At 37.4% G+C, this 16,940-nt stretch overlaps 1 protein-coding gene across 1 annotated transcript; it reads left to right on the forward strand.

The window, feature by feature from the left end:
• The first annotated feature begins 1,520 nt into the window (after positions 1–1,520).
• Positions 1,521–15,041, forward strand: LOC146518412 (sodium- and chloride-dependent GABA transporter 2-like). The gene is made up of 14 exons (XM_085158575.1): positions 1,521–2,032; positions 6,071–6,205; positions 6,291–6,431; positions 6,653–6,740; positions 7,743–7,875; positions 8,868–9,002; positions 9,080–9,183; positions 9,792–9,916; positions 11,499–11,611; positions 11,722–11,859; positions 13,088–13,190; positions 14,169–14,269; positions 14,427–14,597; positions 14,673–15,041. The coding sequence occupies exons 1-14, from the start codon at positions 1,858–1,860 to the stop codon at positions 14,763–14,765; spliced, it is 1,755 nt and encodes a 584-aa protein (XP_085014701.1). The 5' UTR covers positions 1,521–1,857; the 3' UTR covers positions 14,766–15,041.
• The last annotated feature ends 1,899 nt before the right edge of the window (positions 15,042–16,940 follow it).

The raw sequence follows: 16,940 nt of genomic DNA on the forward strand, positions 1-16,940 counted from the left end.
TGCTGTGTTTTTGTCCATCCCCTTAAATTAAAGTTACAAATCTGTAAGTCTAGGTTCATCATAGTATTGTCTTTAATATGATTTAATAATAAACTTAAATAACATCAAATTATGTCAGTGTCCAAAAATATTTGCATCTAACTGTAAAAATGATTTTTATTATCTGTCTTTAATGGCAATCCACATCATATTTTTTTTAGATTATTTACATTATTTATGCACATTTGTTTTTATACTAACCTGTAATTTGTTGATACAGGTTATTGCTGGATTGTTATTTTTTATTACCTGTAATTTGTTATTAATTTGTTATTACATAAGTCTAAGTGAACTTCTAAGCAACAAATTACTTCTACATTTTGGTTTGGTGTATCAGCTTGTTCCCACAACACTCTCTGTATTTGTGGGATATGTACAATCACCGTGTAGTTTATTTGATGGAAACATCTTTTGAAGCCTTTTAATTGCATGCATTATGTACTTAATATCAATACCTTTCTAACATGGCACAGAGGTTTTTACAGGGCTTTGCAAAAACAAAAATTAATAATAGTAATAATAATAAATAAGTAAACTTTTGGAGTAGCGAGCTAGTTTGATATAGTAGCTTCCTGTCCTGCTGTTCTGGAACACTGATTGTGAGAAAAACGATTTTGGTGGACTCATTGCATATTTAAAATAAATTTGCCACCCTGATTGTAAAGGTAACAGTCTTCTTGTGTATTTTAAGCCACACAGTCTGCAAAAGATTATTAACCCCACATATTACTGAGTGCTCAGAATTTTTTTTATCACGTTTTATTTTTGACACTTTCAGCATAAGTTATTCAGTCTGGCTTAACTATACTGGTAAGTGTGTGTGTGTGTGTGTGTGTGTGTGTGTGTGTGTGTGTGTGTGTGTGTGTGTGTGTGTGTGTGTGAGAGAGAGAGAGAAAGAGAGAGATGCTGCATTCAGCACTACTTCCATAACAAATTAAATATGCAAAAGTACAGCTGAAAAGAAAATAAATTATAAACTTCAAGCAAAACAGGAAGAAAATCAGGATAAATATTTATTTGAAAGTTATACAGAACTAATGCCAGAGACTGAACTTTATTAAAAAATATAATCATATTAAATCATTACGTTTTTTCCTCTTCGTAAAAAACGTTGCAATTACTTCATCAGATAATGTAAAAAAAAAAAAAAAGATTTTATAAACTTGAATTTGCGCTCATGAATGTGTAACAGATCTTTGTGACACTGAGTTAAAAACACTATTCCGCTGTAATGTGGAGATTACAGTTGTTGTTTAAAGCTGCCAAACAGTAATCTCCACATTTCGTTTTCTTTCTTAAATGATCATCCATACATACACACACACATAGTATATATATATATATATATATATATATATATATATATATATATATATATATATATATATATATATATATATATATATATATATATATATATATATATATATATATATATATATCACGAAACACCTGTGGGCGTAACGGATTTTGACAGGTAAGCACGTTTCTTCACCGTCAGAGGAGGAGGCTGTTGGTCATGTTATGACATCTGCACGCACAGTGAATTGCTACATTTTGAAAGAATTCTATCAGATCAAAAAACAAAACAAAACAAAAAACATTTAAGGAGGAAGCTGGACTTCACTGAGTAGTCGGCTGCTGGCCCGACAGTCTTACAAAGTTCGGTTTGTGGCCTCATAGTTGGACGGTTAGGTAACAATTGGGTAACATTTAGGTAAGCTCGTGCACATCTGCATGACACGGTCCCCAGCTCGTCACTCCAGAAACTCGGGGACTTGTGCCAGTTACCATTAGGTAAGATCTCTGCACAGCAGCATGGCAGACTCTCTGTGCAGGCTCTTCCATTCCTCCACAAAGACCACTTCAAAAACTGTTGAAGAGCGTGGCAAGTGGGGCAGCAAAAAGGAGTTCATCCTGTCTGTGGCCGGTGCTATTATTGGACTTGGCAACGTGTGGAGATTTCCATATCTTTGCTACAAGAATGGTGGGGGTGAGTATTTCTGTTATTCTCCCCCTTACTTAACCAAAGTGCAGTCCGACGTCTGAACCTCCGAAACTCTTTGTTCCCATAATAAAAAACAGAGAGAGAGAGAGAGAGAGAGAGAGAGAGAGCGAGAGAGAGAGAGAAGAAACGGACTATGACCAGTAGACTATTGTTTTATTAATCGCTGATGAGTTTTTCTTGGTTGGGGGAGGGTCTAATTAGAGGACGAAAAACGTATTAAATGGTTGATAAGCAGCTTAGTTTTCATCCCCGTTTCCTTCTGTCCCACAGGTTATTGAAAAAAATACATTGCCAGATTTATTCTGTTTTTTTTTTTATTACAAAGAAAGTTCCTTTCGCCTTTTTTCTAGCCTAATTTGATTTTTACTGATTAATCTACAGAGTTTTAGGCGCATGACAGAAACAAACAACAAAAAGTGCGCTGGATCAATGCAACAGTGTTTTGGAAGAGGGCAGCAAGTTTACCAATCAGAACACGTTACAAAGTAAACGCCATGTGATAATCTCAGTGTAATAAGCAGTAAAGTAAGTAAAACATCCCAAAAGTCATTATATTAGTAAATGTTTACAAGAGAAGCCGTCGGTTAAACCATCGTAACAAATGCCACTGGTATATGAAGCTGGACCAGAAAACAAGCTCAAGAACCGCCTTTCAGTCAAAGCGCAGGGCGTAGAGCCGGAGTCAGCGTGGTTTTCACGAGCCAGTCTCAGCAGAGACTACACACCTGTTACGTAACGCAGTACCGAACCGCTGCAGTGCGCAGAAAGTCCCACAGTGCATACTCTTCGCATACGGAGCTTATTATCGCCACTACTGGCGCACATCCCAGGACTCCTCCCAGTGGCGGTCCTAGCCTCTGGCGCCCCCCTTCCCCCCTACCCCCTCCCACACACACACATAAAACATATTAAGGATTGTACATTAACAAAAAACTGTTGTAGGAACCATACTGAATTTCACCAGAGAAACACACACAGACACATGAAGAGAGAGAGAGTATGCATTGTATGCAAACAGCCATCATAATTCATCATACAATGAGAACAGGACAAATCAACAACTGACAATGATTAATTAATATTAAAATCTGTAACATAATGTATTGTTTGGAGTTTAGTCTGTTAGCTACTGTTACTGTTTTTACCATTTCTTCTTGGAGCAACAGTAACGCACATAATTTCCTTAGGGATTAATAAAGTATTCTGATTCTGATTGTTTCAGGATGACCTGCTATTATCCAATGACACATCTGCTTACCTTTATCTTTTGCTTGTTTCTCCTCCTCTTCTTTTCTATTTTTTCTAAGCTGAGGACCTGATGACTTTGAACTTTTCTTGTCCATCTTCCATTGGCTTTAATTTTGCACTCCAGTATGAACACAAATCCACCAACTCGAGGATCACCACAACATAACCCAATAGACCTACACCTTAGTTCACAGATTCACTTTGTCTAAGGTGTATTTCTGGGATTTCACACAACCCAAGGTTCAAATCATGAATACATAACGGGCTTGGATTTACAACATTATAAATGAAATGTGCTCTATTTGGAAGCAGCAGGTCCCCCTCCCCTTTCGACGGGTTGTGTGTGAGACTTTAAATCATCAAACTGTAAAATATAAATTTTAAATTGTTATTGATCCCTTTACCCCTGGTCCTAAAGTGTATATTTATTTTCTTACTCTTCTTATATATATATTGCTTGTTTACTTGCATTGCTGTAACTGGAGCCTCGTCGTCTCGTCTCTCTATATACTGGACTGTATGTAGCGGAGATGACAATAAAGTTTACTTTGACTTCAGCAGCAAGCAGGCGCACCGAGGGCTCTCGCGCTCACTTTTCATGTACAGAATTTCGAAAAAACATCGGTGCAAATGATAAGTCTGTATCATAATGTCTGGTGTTTTCGTGTTTGTTGTTTTGTTTTTATTTTGTTTTATTTTGCGAGTTGGCTATTAGATGCTGCTCCAGCCGGTCAGAGAATCCCCCGCCGCCCCGCCCTCTCCTCCCTGTGCTGCACGCAACAGGCGCACCTCGCAAACGGAGGGCGCCCTTACTCCCAGCAAATGGGCGATAGAAAACCGATCGGTGCCTATGCCATTCCCAATATGCGCTGGCTGATGTTGGGGCAGCATGAGCACGAGCAAATTTTCTTTTTTTTTTCTTTTTTTTTTGCCGATGCCCGTGATGCCGCTCCGGGCTACCGCCCTTGTCGCCCGTATCAAGAACCGCTACTGACTGCTCCTAACCAGAAAACAGTCTGTCCACACGGATGCACAGACCGTGGAGCTGCTCGTTATAGTGTCGTTTGTTATACATGTGTGATTTTAATAAAGTGAAAGTGTGGAAGATCAGCAGTAGGATTAACCGGTATAAACGAAGCCAAATGTAGTCGTTTGAGATTTATGTGGGTAAATGAAACAAAATGTGTCATCAGAGGATGAAAGATGAAGTGCTTTGGCAGTATGTTCTAAACCATGTCAATATGTCAATCTTAATGAGATTTATAACAAGAAGAGGAGCGATTTGGCACCAAAAACAGGTTCTGTGCCTCGACAGCTGCAAATATTAATCTCAAAGAGGGTTAAAGGCCACATTTACCAGTAAGTTTACTTCAGCTGCCAGAAAGGTGTGAAAGAATGTGTTCTTTGACACTTCAGTGAATTACTTAGAGCTCTTTCTGCTGCCTTCCCTCCAGAAATACATGATACTTTCAGATTTCAACATGTAAGCTAAATCAAACCCAGCTTGTCCCGTCTCAGGAACAGGAGCTGCAGCCCAGGAGTCTTGACTTTGCCTTTTTTTAATGTTAAATAAAGCCAGGTTGGCAGGTTACAAATTTGTTAAACTGGACACTTTAGAACAGGATCTCAAGAGCGACTCTGTTTCTAAATCTATCCGCAAGCTTGACTTGCTGTATCACCTTTGTTTACTTGTTATACCTAAAAAATGTTGAAGAGTTTAAATTTTTAGAGGTTACCTTAGGTTTCACCCTTACATTAAGAAATCAAGCCTAACACTTGAATTCAACGATGCTCTCTCACTTCCATGACTGCATGTATGCTGAACCGGCAGATCATTTCACAAATGTCATATACGTCTTATACGTATATACGTCATATATTATCTGCAGCCTCTAAAAAGATTTGCCCATCCCTGTTCTGAGCAAATGAGAGATGATACCATAAGTGCATCTACTAAAAATCTCCAATGAGTTTGAATCTCAGTGACCTTGAACTAAAGGTTAGAGGTTAGACGTCAAGCTTTCTGAAAACCTTGTGAATGTGATTACTTGAGAAGAAGGCAATGTAGTGTAGTGATGTAGTGATACCACAGGTGCATCTATTAGCAGGCTGAGCCACCGCCAGTATTTTAATTGTTGTATATTTCTGTATGTCTGATTATCACTTTGATACATTTTGCATAATTTTCCATTTGTCAGCATGTGTATCTGTAGGTATGCATGTATGTGTGTGTGCTTGCACATGCATGTAGGTGTGAGTCTTGGTGTATCTCTGCTGATAGACTTTATAAATCCGTCTCTCTGGACAGAAAATGGAATTGAGCTAGCAGCTGAATCAGATAAAGAGCAATGATCCCCTTGTGTGATTCATTTCGTACATAGTGTTTGAAAGAAATAAACAATAAATAGGCTAAACAACAACAAAAGTGACTTGTGGTGGTTTCGCCAACACCGTTAAATATCCCTCAGAGACCCTGTCTATTCATTTAATGGACATTTGTTTTTGGACTTTTGACTTATTCGAGCTTCTGAGTCCTGATATGCTCAATAGAGGACAATGATCAAGGATAACTCATATGTTTGTGTGGCCTATTTTAGCACCAAAGAGGCAGGAAATCACAACAGTTAAACTGAAAGATACTATTTTGCTTGGTTATCAGGAGGATATAATGTCGTTACTGTATTTCGTCCCTGTTATTTTAACTGTTAACATTTGCTGCCCTCAAAGCAGAGCCAAGCCATATGTTGTTTACTGTTTATTTTTTCCTACCTCTAGGTGCTTTCTTAATTCCTTATGTCCTGTTCCTTGTGACCTGTGGCATACCTCTATTTGTGCTGGAGACGGCACTGGGCCAGTACACCAGTCAGGGGGGGATCATGTGCTGGAGGAAGGTCTGCCCCTTGTTTGAAGGTGAGCTAACCACTGGGATTGTGGTGAAGCAGATCAATGAAGAAAAACTGAGGGAATGCAATATTAACAGTTATGTTGTTTCCAGGCATGGGATACACCAGCCAAATGATCATTTTCTACGGAAGCATCAGCTATATTGTGATTTTAGCCTGGGCTTTTCTCTACTTGTTCTCTTCCTTCTCTGGAGAGTTGCCATGGTCCACCTGTAATAACACCTGGAACACAAGTAAATTCAATTTTCTGTCCCACATATACATCAACAAATTACTGACTTAATTGGTAAATGAATTGGAAGTATGTAAAGATTGGACTGAAATGTTAATATGCAAATATTCACACAACTGTACATTTATGAAATACTAAAGCTAATGTTCACAATATTTAATGCAGTATTCACTTGTTGATGTGTCAGCAGAGCGTGTTTAACAAGATTGTGATACATTTCAGATCGTTGTGTAGAAATAAACAACTACAACACTACTGCCAACTGGACATCACCTGTGAATGCATCATCTTCTGTTTTAGAGTTTTGGCAGTAAGTCACAAATCAGAGCTAATTTGTTAACAATCCTCAATATTGTTTTGAAATTTATGTAAATTCAGATACGTATATTACATGCATTACATGGCTGTTGGCATTAATGGTAATTAATGGCAATTTATCATGTAGTTTGGAGGGCTTCACATTCACTATATTAAGTAGACCAAGTTAGTACAAGGGCAGATCCATTTTTTTGCCTTCAGAACTCCCTTAATTCTTTATGCCATAGATTGATCAAAGTGCTGGAAACATTTCTCAGAAATTTGCACCACATCCCAAAGGTGCTATATTGAATTGAGATCTGGGTACTGTGGAGGCCAGAGGGGTACTCAATGTCATATTCAAGAAACCATTTTGAGGTAATTAGAGCTTTGTGACATGGTGCATTATCCTGCTGGAAGCAGCCATCAGCCATCATTTAAAACGTGTAGAACACCAAAACTAAATAAAAAATCTTACAGAAATATTCCACATTTTGATAAATGTTTAGTGTGAAGATGCTTTAGATACAAGTAGTTTTTCTGAAGTGCCTGTTACTTCTTTTGACATTTTGCTGTCAGTGTGTAGAGATCTACAAACTGTTAAACTGATGTCTCAGTCACTTTTTTGATGTTGCTCTGTTAGGGTGGAGCGTAGTTGCCCCTGGCATTAAACACTTAGTTTGGCCATAATAACTGAAAACACCCATGTACTGAAGGTGTGAAGGCTTTTAATTGCATGTTGAAGCTTGTGTCATTCTAAATAGTTTCATGAGCTTCAACTTCAACAGACCTTTCATGCCGAACCCCGTGACTTGTCAATCTATATGTAAGCACTTTAGTAGTCTACTGTGTAAGTATGCTGACATCAGTTTTCTAGCCACATTCACTGAATCTTCATTTTTAAAGTCTTTGTGTATTAACTAGATTCAAAATTTTACAAAAGAGTAGGTTTTACCCAACTACATGCATTGGTTTAAAAGACCGTTCCATACACTGATAGTACGTCTTCTTTCAGGCGTCGGGTGTTGAATATATCCAGCGGCATAGAGAACTTGGGAACCATACAGTGGGACCTTTCTCTGTGCCATCTTCTAGCCTGGGTCATCTGCTACTTTTGTGTTTGGAAGGGAGTAAGATCCACGGGAAAGGTAACACTAAAAGGAAAAATGTTGAGTTGCATTTTATACCCTCAGCAGTTTTCAGCAGTTGTCACTGGCTTTCAGGTTCTTCAGGGAATCATTCAGATTTCTTTCATGTTGCACAGTGTCTTTGTAGCTGTTGCCAATTTTATTGTGAAAATCTAATTTTCATTTATTTGGAGTTTTCTAGAGATAGACAGATGTTTTGCATACTTTCTAATCTGGATTTGTAAACTTTTAGGCACACCTGTTTCCTAAATTTCCCTTCACGACCTTTGTATATCGGTTTGTTGTCTAAGCATGAAATTACATCACCTACTGACATAAAATGCAGTTAAGTTGTTGTGTAGTGAGGTGAGATAATCAGTGACTGTATAATAGAAGGGTTATAAAAATCCCAAATTGTTTCGGTACTGAGCTCAAATTTCTTACTTGCCACTACTTGTTCTCAGAGTGATTAAGGTGTGGTGTGAAGAAAAATGAACTGATCAGAGCTCCCAGACGTCCACTGCATTTTTTTCCCCCTTCAGGCTGCCGCCATGGCAGTCATTCAGTCTCACATTTGCACATGCCTGGCTTTCATACAGTGCATTCGAACCACACCACAACACATAACAGCCGAAGTTGGCACGAAAGAGGGTTATGAAAGCAAGTTTTGCAACTGTTATGGAATATACAGCATCTTTTTAATAAACAAAAGAAAATATAGCAATATTATATTCTTGTACTTCTTTATGTTATTTCTTGATCCAATGTGTCGCACATGATTTAAATTCTGGTCATGGAAGTCACAGTTAAATAAGAATGGTATTATGCATTTGGTGTTACCTCCAAAGACCAAATGCAAATATTCACACAACTGTGAATATTGTTCACAGTTGTGTGACTTGTTGAATAATATCTTGATGTTGACATTAACAGCATGGCCTCATCATAGCGTGTGATCATAAACAAGTAATCCTTAATTTAAAACCTAATTATTATTATTTTTAAATATACAGGCTACATATTTCACAGCCACGTTCCCCTTTGTCCTGTTAATCATGCTGTTTGTCAGAGGAATGACCCTTCCTGGAGCCTTCCATGGTATCAAGTACTACTTGTATCCCAATCCTGAACGGCTCGCTGACCCACTGGTATGATTCAGCCTCATTTCTTAATTGTGTCAGACATTTCTGCAGCGGTGTTTATGAACTAATAACTTGATTTACAGGTCTGGATGGATGCTGGAACACAAATATTTTATTCTTATGCCATATGTTTGGGATGCCTGACTACACTTGGGAGCTACAACAAGTACAACAATAACTGTTACAGGTGAGCTCCTCACGAAGATGTGACAAACATTTTAGTTTGTATGTCAGTGGCTGTCTCCAAATACTTTGCCACTAAATGTGTTTACAGCAGCTTTCTTACTTTCTGAAAGGCTTTAGCACTGGTTTAAGTAAATAACACATCAAGAAAACACATACTTGAAAATGATTTTGATTACAGCACTTGCATCCATTACCCCTTCTATTTTTATTAACCTTTAAGCACAGGTAGACATTCAGTCACCGTACAAAGCACTTTTCTTTCTTACTAACCTCTAAAAGCACTTTTATTTATGTATTCTATGGGCAGACTCCAGTAAAACCATACTGGATTACTGGCGACCGCAGTCCTTGTTTTTTGCTCTCAAGGAGATCCCTGAGAATCTGTAGCAGCTGTAGAACTGGTTTATATACATCTGCACTGAACTCACTAAGGCTGCAAAGAAAAGCAATCTGAGCTGAGAAGCACCTTGTAAACTGAATTAGCACCTCAAGCACTACCACAAACAGAATATTAACCAGTGGGTAACAATGAAAGTGTTTCCCACAGCCCATTATCTTTTTGTTGTCATAAAAAAAATAGTGACATTATGCTTTCTTTCTGATTTGCAGAGACTCCTTTTATCTTTGTTTGTTGAACAGTGCAACCAGCTTCATGTCAGGCTTTGCCATTTTCTCAGTTCTGGGTTACATGTCGCAAAAGCAGGGCGTCGACATTGCTACAGTCGCTGAGTCAGGTATGGATGTCAGTCTGAAAAGTATTTCAGTTTGGCTTTTTTTTTACCTCATCCATTGTGCAAAAACTAAAGACAGATTAACATGAAAGCTTGTGATTTAGTTTCAAAGTTGATCCAAGTACAACTCTGGACACAAGAATTTTTAAAAGAGCTTCTTTAACACTGCAAGCAGATTAGTTCTTTCACACAACACATGCATCACATTGAAATAAGAGGAAAATGTCATCTAGATGTTCTCAAGATAATATCATGAACCCAGCTGGATCCAGCAGCTCAGTTCATGGAAGCAGTTTTCAGCCTTGGTTGAGGTGTATGAGCCCAAACTGCTCTTATTTTTCATTTTTATAGTTAGGAGTTTTAGTTTAAATTTTAAAATTATCCACAAGCACACAGGATCAGCTTTGGCACTACTGACTTTTGACACCATAAGGCATGATGCTGGGGAATTTTCACAAGCATGGAATGATTGTCCCTTATTTCCCAAGACTTGGAGCAGCTTATGCTTGTAATGCTGAAACTTGTGTACTCCATGCTGTGTAGTGTGTGCTCAACTACTGCCAACCAAAATTGAGTAAGAATGCCACTCAGGGTTTCTGTAGTCAATAACAACCCCAACACATGAATGCAGCACACATTTTATTATCAGATGGTCTGTCAGTCAATATCATAGAGCAATATTTGTATTTTTGGCCATCAGGCTGTTCTATTTAGCAGTAGCAATAATTAGTTATTGTTAATATTTCTTCCCTCACACCCAACTGGTCACAGCAGATAGCCGCCCCTCCCCTGAGTCTGCTTCTGCCGAAAGTTTCTTATCATAAAAAGGACGTTTTTCCTTCCCACTGTTGCCAAAGTGCTTGCTCGTTTTTTTCTTTTTTCTGTTTTATTGTTGAGTCTTTACTTTAAAATATAAAGTGCCTTAAGGAGACTGTTGGAAACATAAACCTAATGCATCTATCTTTCCCGGCTGTTGTTTTGAACTACTATGTACAAAACAATATTACTATTATGGAAAATGTTGTTTTCCATTAACTACAACCTGCTTTCTGGAGGCATATTGCATCCCTCAAGGTACTATGCATGCCTTTTCTATCTACAGAAAGTACACCGTCTTTCAAGGTTTTACATTTCAGTAAATTTTAAAAATGCAGAAGCAGTGTATGAAAAACTAAGTGGACTGAATGTTTTATTAGCTTGTGGAACCATCTTTAGCAGGAATAACTGAAGCAGTTGTTTTCTGCATTACGTTATCGGTTTCTCGCATCATTCTGGAGGAATCGTAGTGCTCTCTGCTTCTTAAAACATAGCTTCTCTTCACTGAGGTTTACGGACATTCATTTATTCGCAGCTCTCTTAAGGTAGCCCCACAGAATTTCTGACCTCTTAATTCCAGCTTGAATTTAGGCCTATTTAAATATATATAAGAAATCAGCACCTTACTGGTAATTCATTTTCTATTCCTACCGTTTAACATGTTTCAGATTTATTTGATCCAATCTGCATTTCCTTAACAATTGTACAACTCTGTAATGATCATAAAGTTGTCATTTAGAGACACTTTGGCATCTGTTTCACTTTGTAGGTCCAGGCCTTGTTTTCATAGTCTACCCACAAGCTGTGACCCTGCTGCCTTGGCCTCAGGTCTGGTCTGTGTGCTTCTTCGCCATGATCATCTTGTTAGGAATAGATGGTCAGGTGAGTTGCAGTTTTTTTATATCTCCTAACAAAATGTAATGCAGTATTGTTATTGTTTTTCTTCTGGTTAACTTACCTCGACACTAACCTGTCTTTGTGTAATTCTCAAGTTTGCAGGTCTTGAAAGCATCATGACCTCTTTGACAGATGTCTTCCCCTCCCATTTAAGGAAAGGATATCACAGAGAGCTTTATCTGATGCTGATCTGTGTGCTTTGCTATCTGTTTGGCTTGTTATTGGTGTCACAGGTGAGATGTTTAAAAACAACATAATTATTATAACTTTCATGCCCGAAATTAATTTCATAAAAGTTGGAAAAGTGGCAATGCAAGACCGGAAAAATGTAGTGCTACAAAAAATGATGGTTGTGTAAATCAGAATATTTAATGGCACCTGCTTTTTATATGGATCTTGTTCAGTGTTTTTGTAAATGCCCCAGGCTTGGTGGGCTTGGTATCATGGGTATAACAAAATGGAAATCAAAACAAGGGAAGCACAAAAATCACATGTCTGCATGTGCTCAGGGGAGTATGGGTGTCCTGTGAGGACACTTCAGGTGTATGTGGTACTGGGCCTGTTGCTGTGGACTTTTAGTTCCTTCACAACAATAGTGAGACCACGCTTTGAATTAATAGCAATGTCAGGTTTGGTGGGTGTTGAATTCCCTTTGTTTCTGATTCTGTTCAAAATTCTTATTGATACATTTGTGTGGGACATGATGGACTCATGATCACAACCTTGCTTTTTGTGTATGATGTGGTCCTTCAGGCTTCATCAAGTGGCAGTTTGCTGGCAAATGGGAAGCAGCAATGATGAGAATTACCACCTTGAAGTCTGAAGCCATGTTTCATAACTTGAAAAGATTGGAATGCCCGCTCCAAGTTGGTTGGCATTGCTGCCACATGTAGAAAAGTTCAAGTACCTCAGGGTCTTGAGTGAGAAGAGTGGTAGGAACAGTGACAGGGATGTTCATAGCCTCACTTATAACCACGAGCTATGGGTTGTGGTCAAAAGGACAAGATTGGAAATAATTAGCAAAAATGGATGAACTTTGAAGGGCATCTGGGACTTAGGCTTACAGTTACAGAGCAGTTTGGTCAATTTGTAGGCAAGGTGTTTTTAGAAGGGTTAGGAAGGTTGGCCCAGGCAGGACACAACAGAGTGATGGGGTGTGGGAATCTCATCAACCCAGACCTGAGTGGAGAAGCGGCTGTCTTTCAAAACTGCAGCAAATGGTTTCTTCAGTTCACAAAGAGCATATTAACCCAATTAACCTAATTTATTGGTAAACATGCCCCTGTCTGGAGATTTATGAAATTTGTTGATGAGATTTTGTCCTAATGCTTCTTTTAGTATAATATAGAGTTCACTTTGCTTTCTAAATTTGTAGGATATCAAAGTTGTTGAAAAAAGGGATATACTAGATAATAAGTGTGAATAGCTTCAAGATTAACATGATGAATCTTTTAATTTTAGGCTGGTGCATACATTCTGCAGATCTTCGATCACTATGTTTGCAGCGGTCCTACTCTGCTGCTGATGGCAATTTTCCAGTCAGTTACGATTGGATGGATTTACGGTAAGACAAAATTATTATTGTTATAAAAGTCTTTGGTTTTTATGTCTTTTTATAGTGACGTCCTAATAACTGTCCACTATTATTACTAAAATATATCTTGTAATTCTCTATACATGCTGTATATACATGCACATGTAGGGCTGGATTTACAGCACAAAGCCTTTTTTGTCATTAAAAAGCAACTGTCAGGACCTGCTAAAGAGGCACAGTATCAACTGAAAGATGGGGATGCAGGGTTTTTTGCTATTGAACTTATTGCATCTTATCGGATTCAGTGTTATTTGGAAGGTATTTACAAGATGTTACTTTTTCGCATAATCAGCACGAGTGGATAGCTGAATGGTGTGAGTCCCCAAGCCCCCCACACCCAGCCCTGTATCTTTTTTTCTTATATTTAGCTTTCAAGGAGTCAGATTATCTTATTATATTTTTTAAGTTGTCTTGAATAATACTCCAGGCTTTCTGAAGGTATTTCAAGGTTTTTCTTTGGACGTTGGCTGTTTTCACTTATTGTCAGTCCAGTTCTTGTACCGGCCCATTTTCAGAGAAATGTTTTATTTTGTTTGTTAAACACATAATTCAAGGGATGAACTAGTGTTGTGTCTACAAATAAAATACAAGCAAATAACTGATTTTATATTGTATCTTTAGGCAAAAACATAATTTATTCCCTTTTCTTTGGTTGATTTTATGAAAAAATGGCATAAAATAGTATTTTTGTACCAAGAAGATGATTCTCAAAGAACTATTAGCTGAAAACTTGGCATATATTAGCATGGTATGCAGCGTGTCCTTAAAATTATTTGAGGAACCTGAACAATTGACAAAGGCCTCCTCCTTAAATGAAAGCCCATATTCACTGTATAACTGTCATTTGAAAAAGTGTTCATTGTAAAAACGTTAAAAATATAATTTTGTTGTGGGGAAATATTAAAAGTTAAACACAAGTTTCTTTCTAGTAAACTGTCTCTGTTCTAGGTGCCGATCGCTTCTACACCAACATTGAGGACATGATTGGATACAGACCTCTGCCACTGATCAAGTACTGCTGGCTCTATGCCACCCCTCTCATTTGCAGTGTAAGTTTCTAAAGCAGCTTCTGTAAACAGTTTATCAATATGCTCTATTCTCATAAGATAAGATAAGATAAGATAAGATAAGATAAGATAAGCTTTATTAGTCCCACACATGGGAAATTCATCCCATAATGTTTATTATTTATGTTTTCCTTTAAAGGGAACACTTATATTTTTGCTCCTGAGGTACACCCCACTGAAGTTCAACAACACCTACGTGTATCCTTGGTGGGCTTACTGCATTGGCTGGTTCCTCGCGCTGTCGTCGCTTTCTATGATCCCAGTCACTATGATCTACAAACTGGCCAAAGGAAGAGGGAGTCTCTGGCAGGTCAGTGATGTTGTTACTGTCGGCTGTTAGTGATAATAACTGATAATAACTGACAATATTAATTCCTTTACCAAGCGTCTGAAGACCAGCTCCCAGCCTGCAAGTGATCTTCGAGGAATGGAAAAGGAAATGATAAATGTCCATGATTCACTACGTGCCCCAAAATAACTGTTCAGCCATATTCACTGAAATGCAAATCTTTAAACGTACCTTTTAATTTGAGTTTTAAATAATACTTAAGGTGTGGGTCCTCTATTATGCACATATATGGTGGCTGGTGTTAATATTTTTTTATAAGGTGAAAGGGTCTATCTGTTAGAGGTTGAATGTATAAAATACTACACTGATATGGAGCCTCTGATATGACTTTAATTTGCATTTCAAATACCTCAAACCCTAACAACAGTAACATTTCTACTTGACTTTTTACTTTGAACTCACTACAAACCAGTGTTGGTCAAGTTACTTGAAAATAGTAATCAGTAACTAATTACTGATTACTTCCCCCAAAAAGTAATCCCGTTACTTTACTGATTACTTATTTTCAAAAGTAATTAATTACTTAGTTACTTAGTTACTTTTTAAAAACACAATTTACAACCTGAATAGGTGATAAAGCGATAGATCTTTCAGCCCAATTCTACTTTTTCTGCATAATTCATCATACAAAATGTAATCAAATGTAAAAGACCCTTTTTAAAACTTGCTTTATTAGTTTTAATCTTTTAACTTTATGCATCAAGCAAAAATTTAATTATATGCAACATTCTCTGACTGGAAGAAATTTGTTTAATATTTAAACCTATTTTCTGCACATTCCAGCACATGAATATATATATATATATATATATATATATATATATATATATATATATATATATATATATATGTGTGTGTGTGTGTGTGTGTGTGTGTATGTATATATATATATATTTGTGTTTACACTCACTCAAGTCAAAGACTAGCGGTGCTGTTGCTCTATTTTCACCTGTAAAGCAGGAGTAGGTAGGCGGAGGTTTACCCTGGTGCAGGTGTGCCGCACTGGTCGGCAGTTTCTCTGTGAGTTTCCCATTACGTGGTAGCGCACTCGGTGCTTGCTTGGAAGTTTAGGGGTTTTTTTTCGCTGTAAAAAGAAGTTTTCACAGCGGACACTAATGTTTTTGTCACTTTTTATGGAATCAAACTTAAAGTAAGGTCAGTACTTCCACGCTTTAAACGCTGCACGCTCATACTCTCTCTGCACTCGATATATGATCCATTGTTGATCTGCACACAGCTGTTGTCACAAACGTCACTGTCATGAGACATTCTTGCAAAAAATCACTTTAGTAACGCAGTAACGCAGCGTTCCTACGGGAAAGTAACGGTAATCTAATTACCGTTTTTGCAATAGTAATCCCTTACTTTACTCGTTACTTGAAAAAAGTAATCGGATTACAGTAATGCTTTACAAGTAACGCGTTACTGCCCATCTCTGCTACAAACACACAGACGTTGAGATTGAAAAGAAACTTACAATTATTATTTATAGACCAACACAGTGAATAGAGATTTTAAAACTAGTGCCGTCAGCGTTAAATCTCGTTAAAATGACTTTAACGCCATAACCGCATTAACGCGGCAAATTTCCGTTAACGCGGATCGCCTCATGCTGCATGGCGTCAACGCGCCGTGCAGCCCCTTGCACCATTACAGCATAAACAAGTTTTTTTTTATTTTTTAGAAACATAAAAGCGAGGTCTTTTAGTGTTTAAAAGTATTGAGCTGAAAACACATATTCACAGTTTAACAAGTTTTTATGATGAAAGTATTTACTTTTTTAATGATTTCCAACATTACATCAACTGTGTTTTTGTGATGTTTCATGGAAATCTGGGTTATTTTAATACAACATTTTTATATATTCATACAAATTGAAAAGTAAAAGGCTGTTTTTCTGTTCCTCTCTCAGTCAGAACCTGTTTTAAAAATTATATCTATTTTTTTATGAAATCTAAATATTCTTAAAACATTTTTTTCCATTCTCACAAGTTCTAAATACTTAAATAACATGTGTAGAAACACCTTCATAACATTTAAAATGAAAAAGATTAGCTTCACTAAGTCTGTAGCTTTATTTTGGTTACAGCTACAACATACAAGATACAAAATGCTTTATAACATACGCATGAAAAATAAAAACTTACATTTTATAGAACAAAGGTCAAGGAACATTGCTACATGCTGACATGCTAAGTAATGTCAAGGATCGCACATCAAGTTTTCAGTGTTCTGAACCTTTTTTATGTTTATATTCCTATAGTTTTTTGGCACTGAATGTAAGCAACAGAGGTCAGTTTTGTT

Source organism: Neolamprologus multifasciatus, chromosome 5 (assembly GCF_963576455.1).
Source record: "Neolamprologus multifasciatus chromosome 5, fNeoMul1.2, whole genome shotgun sequence".
Classification (NCBI taxonomy): Eukaryota; Metazoa; Chordata; class Actinopteri; order Cichliformes; family Cichlidae; genus Neolamprologus; species Neolamprologus multifasciatus.

Excerpts from the sequence above, each read along its gene's own strand:
- LOC146518412 (XM_085158575.1), top strand. The coding sequence starts at position 1,858 with ATGGCAGACTCTCTGTGCAGGCTCTTCCATTCCTCCACAAAGACCACT. Across the intron at positions 7,876-8,867 it reads GAGTAAGATCCACGGGAAAG|GCTACATATTTCACAGCCAC; the intron begins GTAACACTAAAA and ends TTAAATATACAG. Across the intron at positions 14,270-14,426 it reads CCACCCCTCTCATTTGCAGT|GGAACACTTATATTTTTGCT; the intron begins GTAAGTTTCTAA and ends TTTCCTTTAAAG.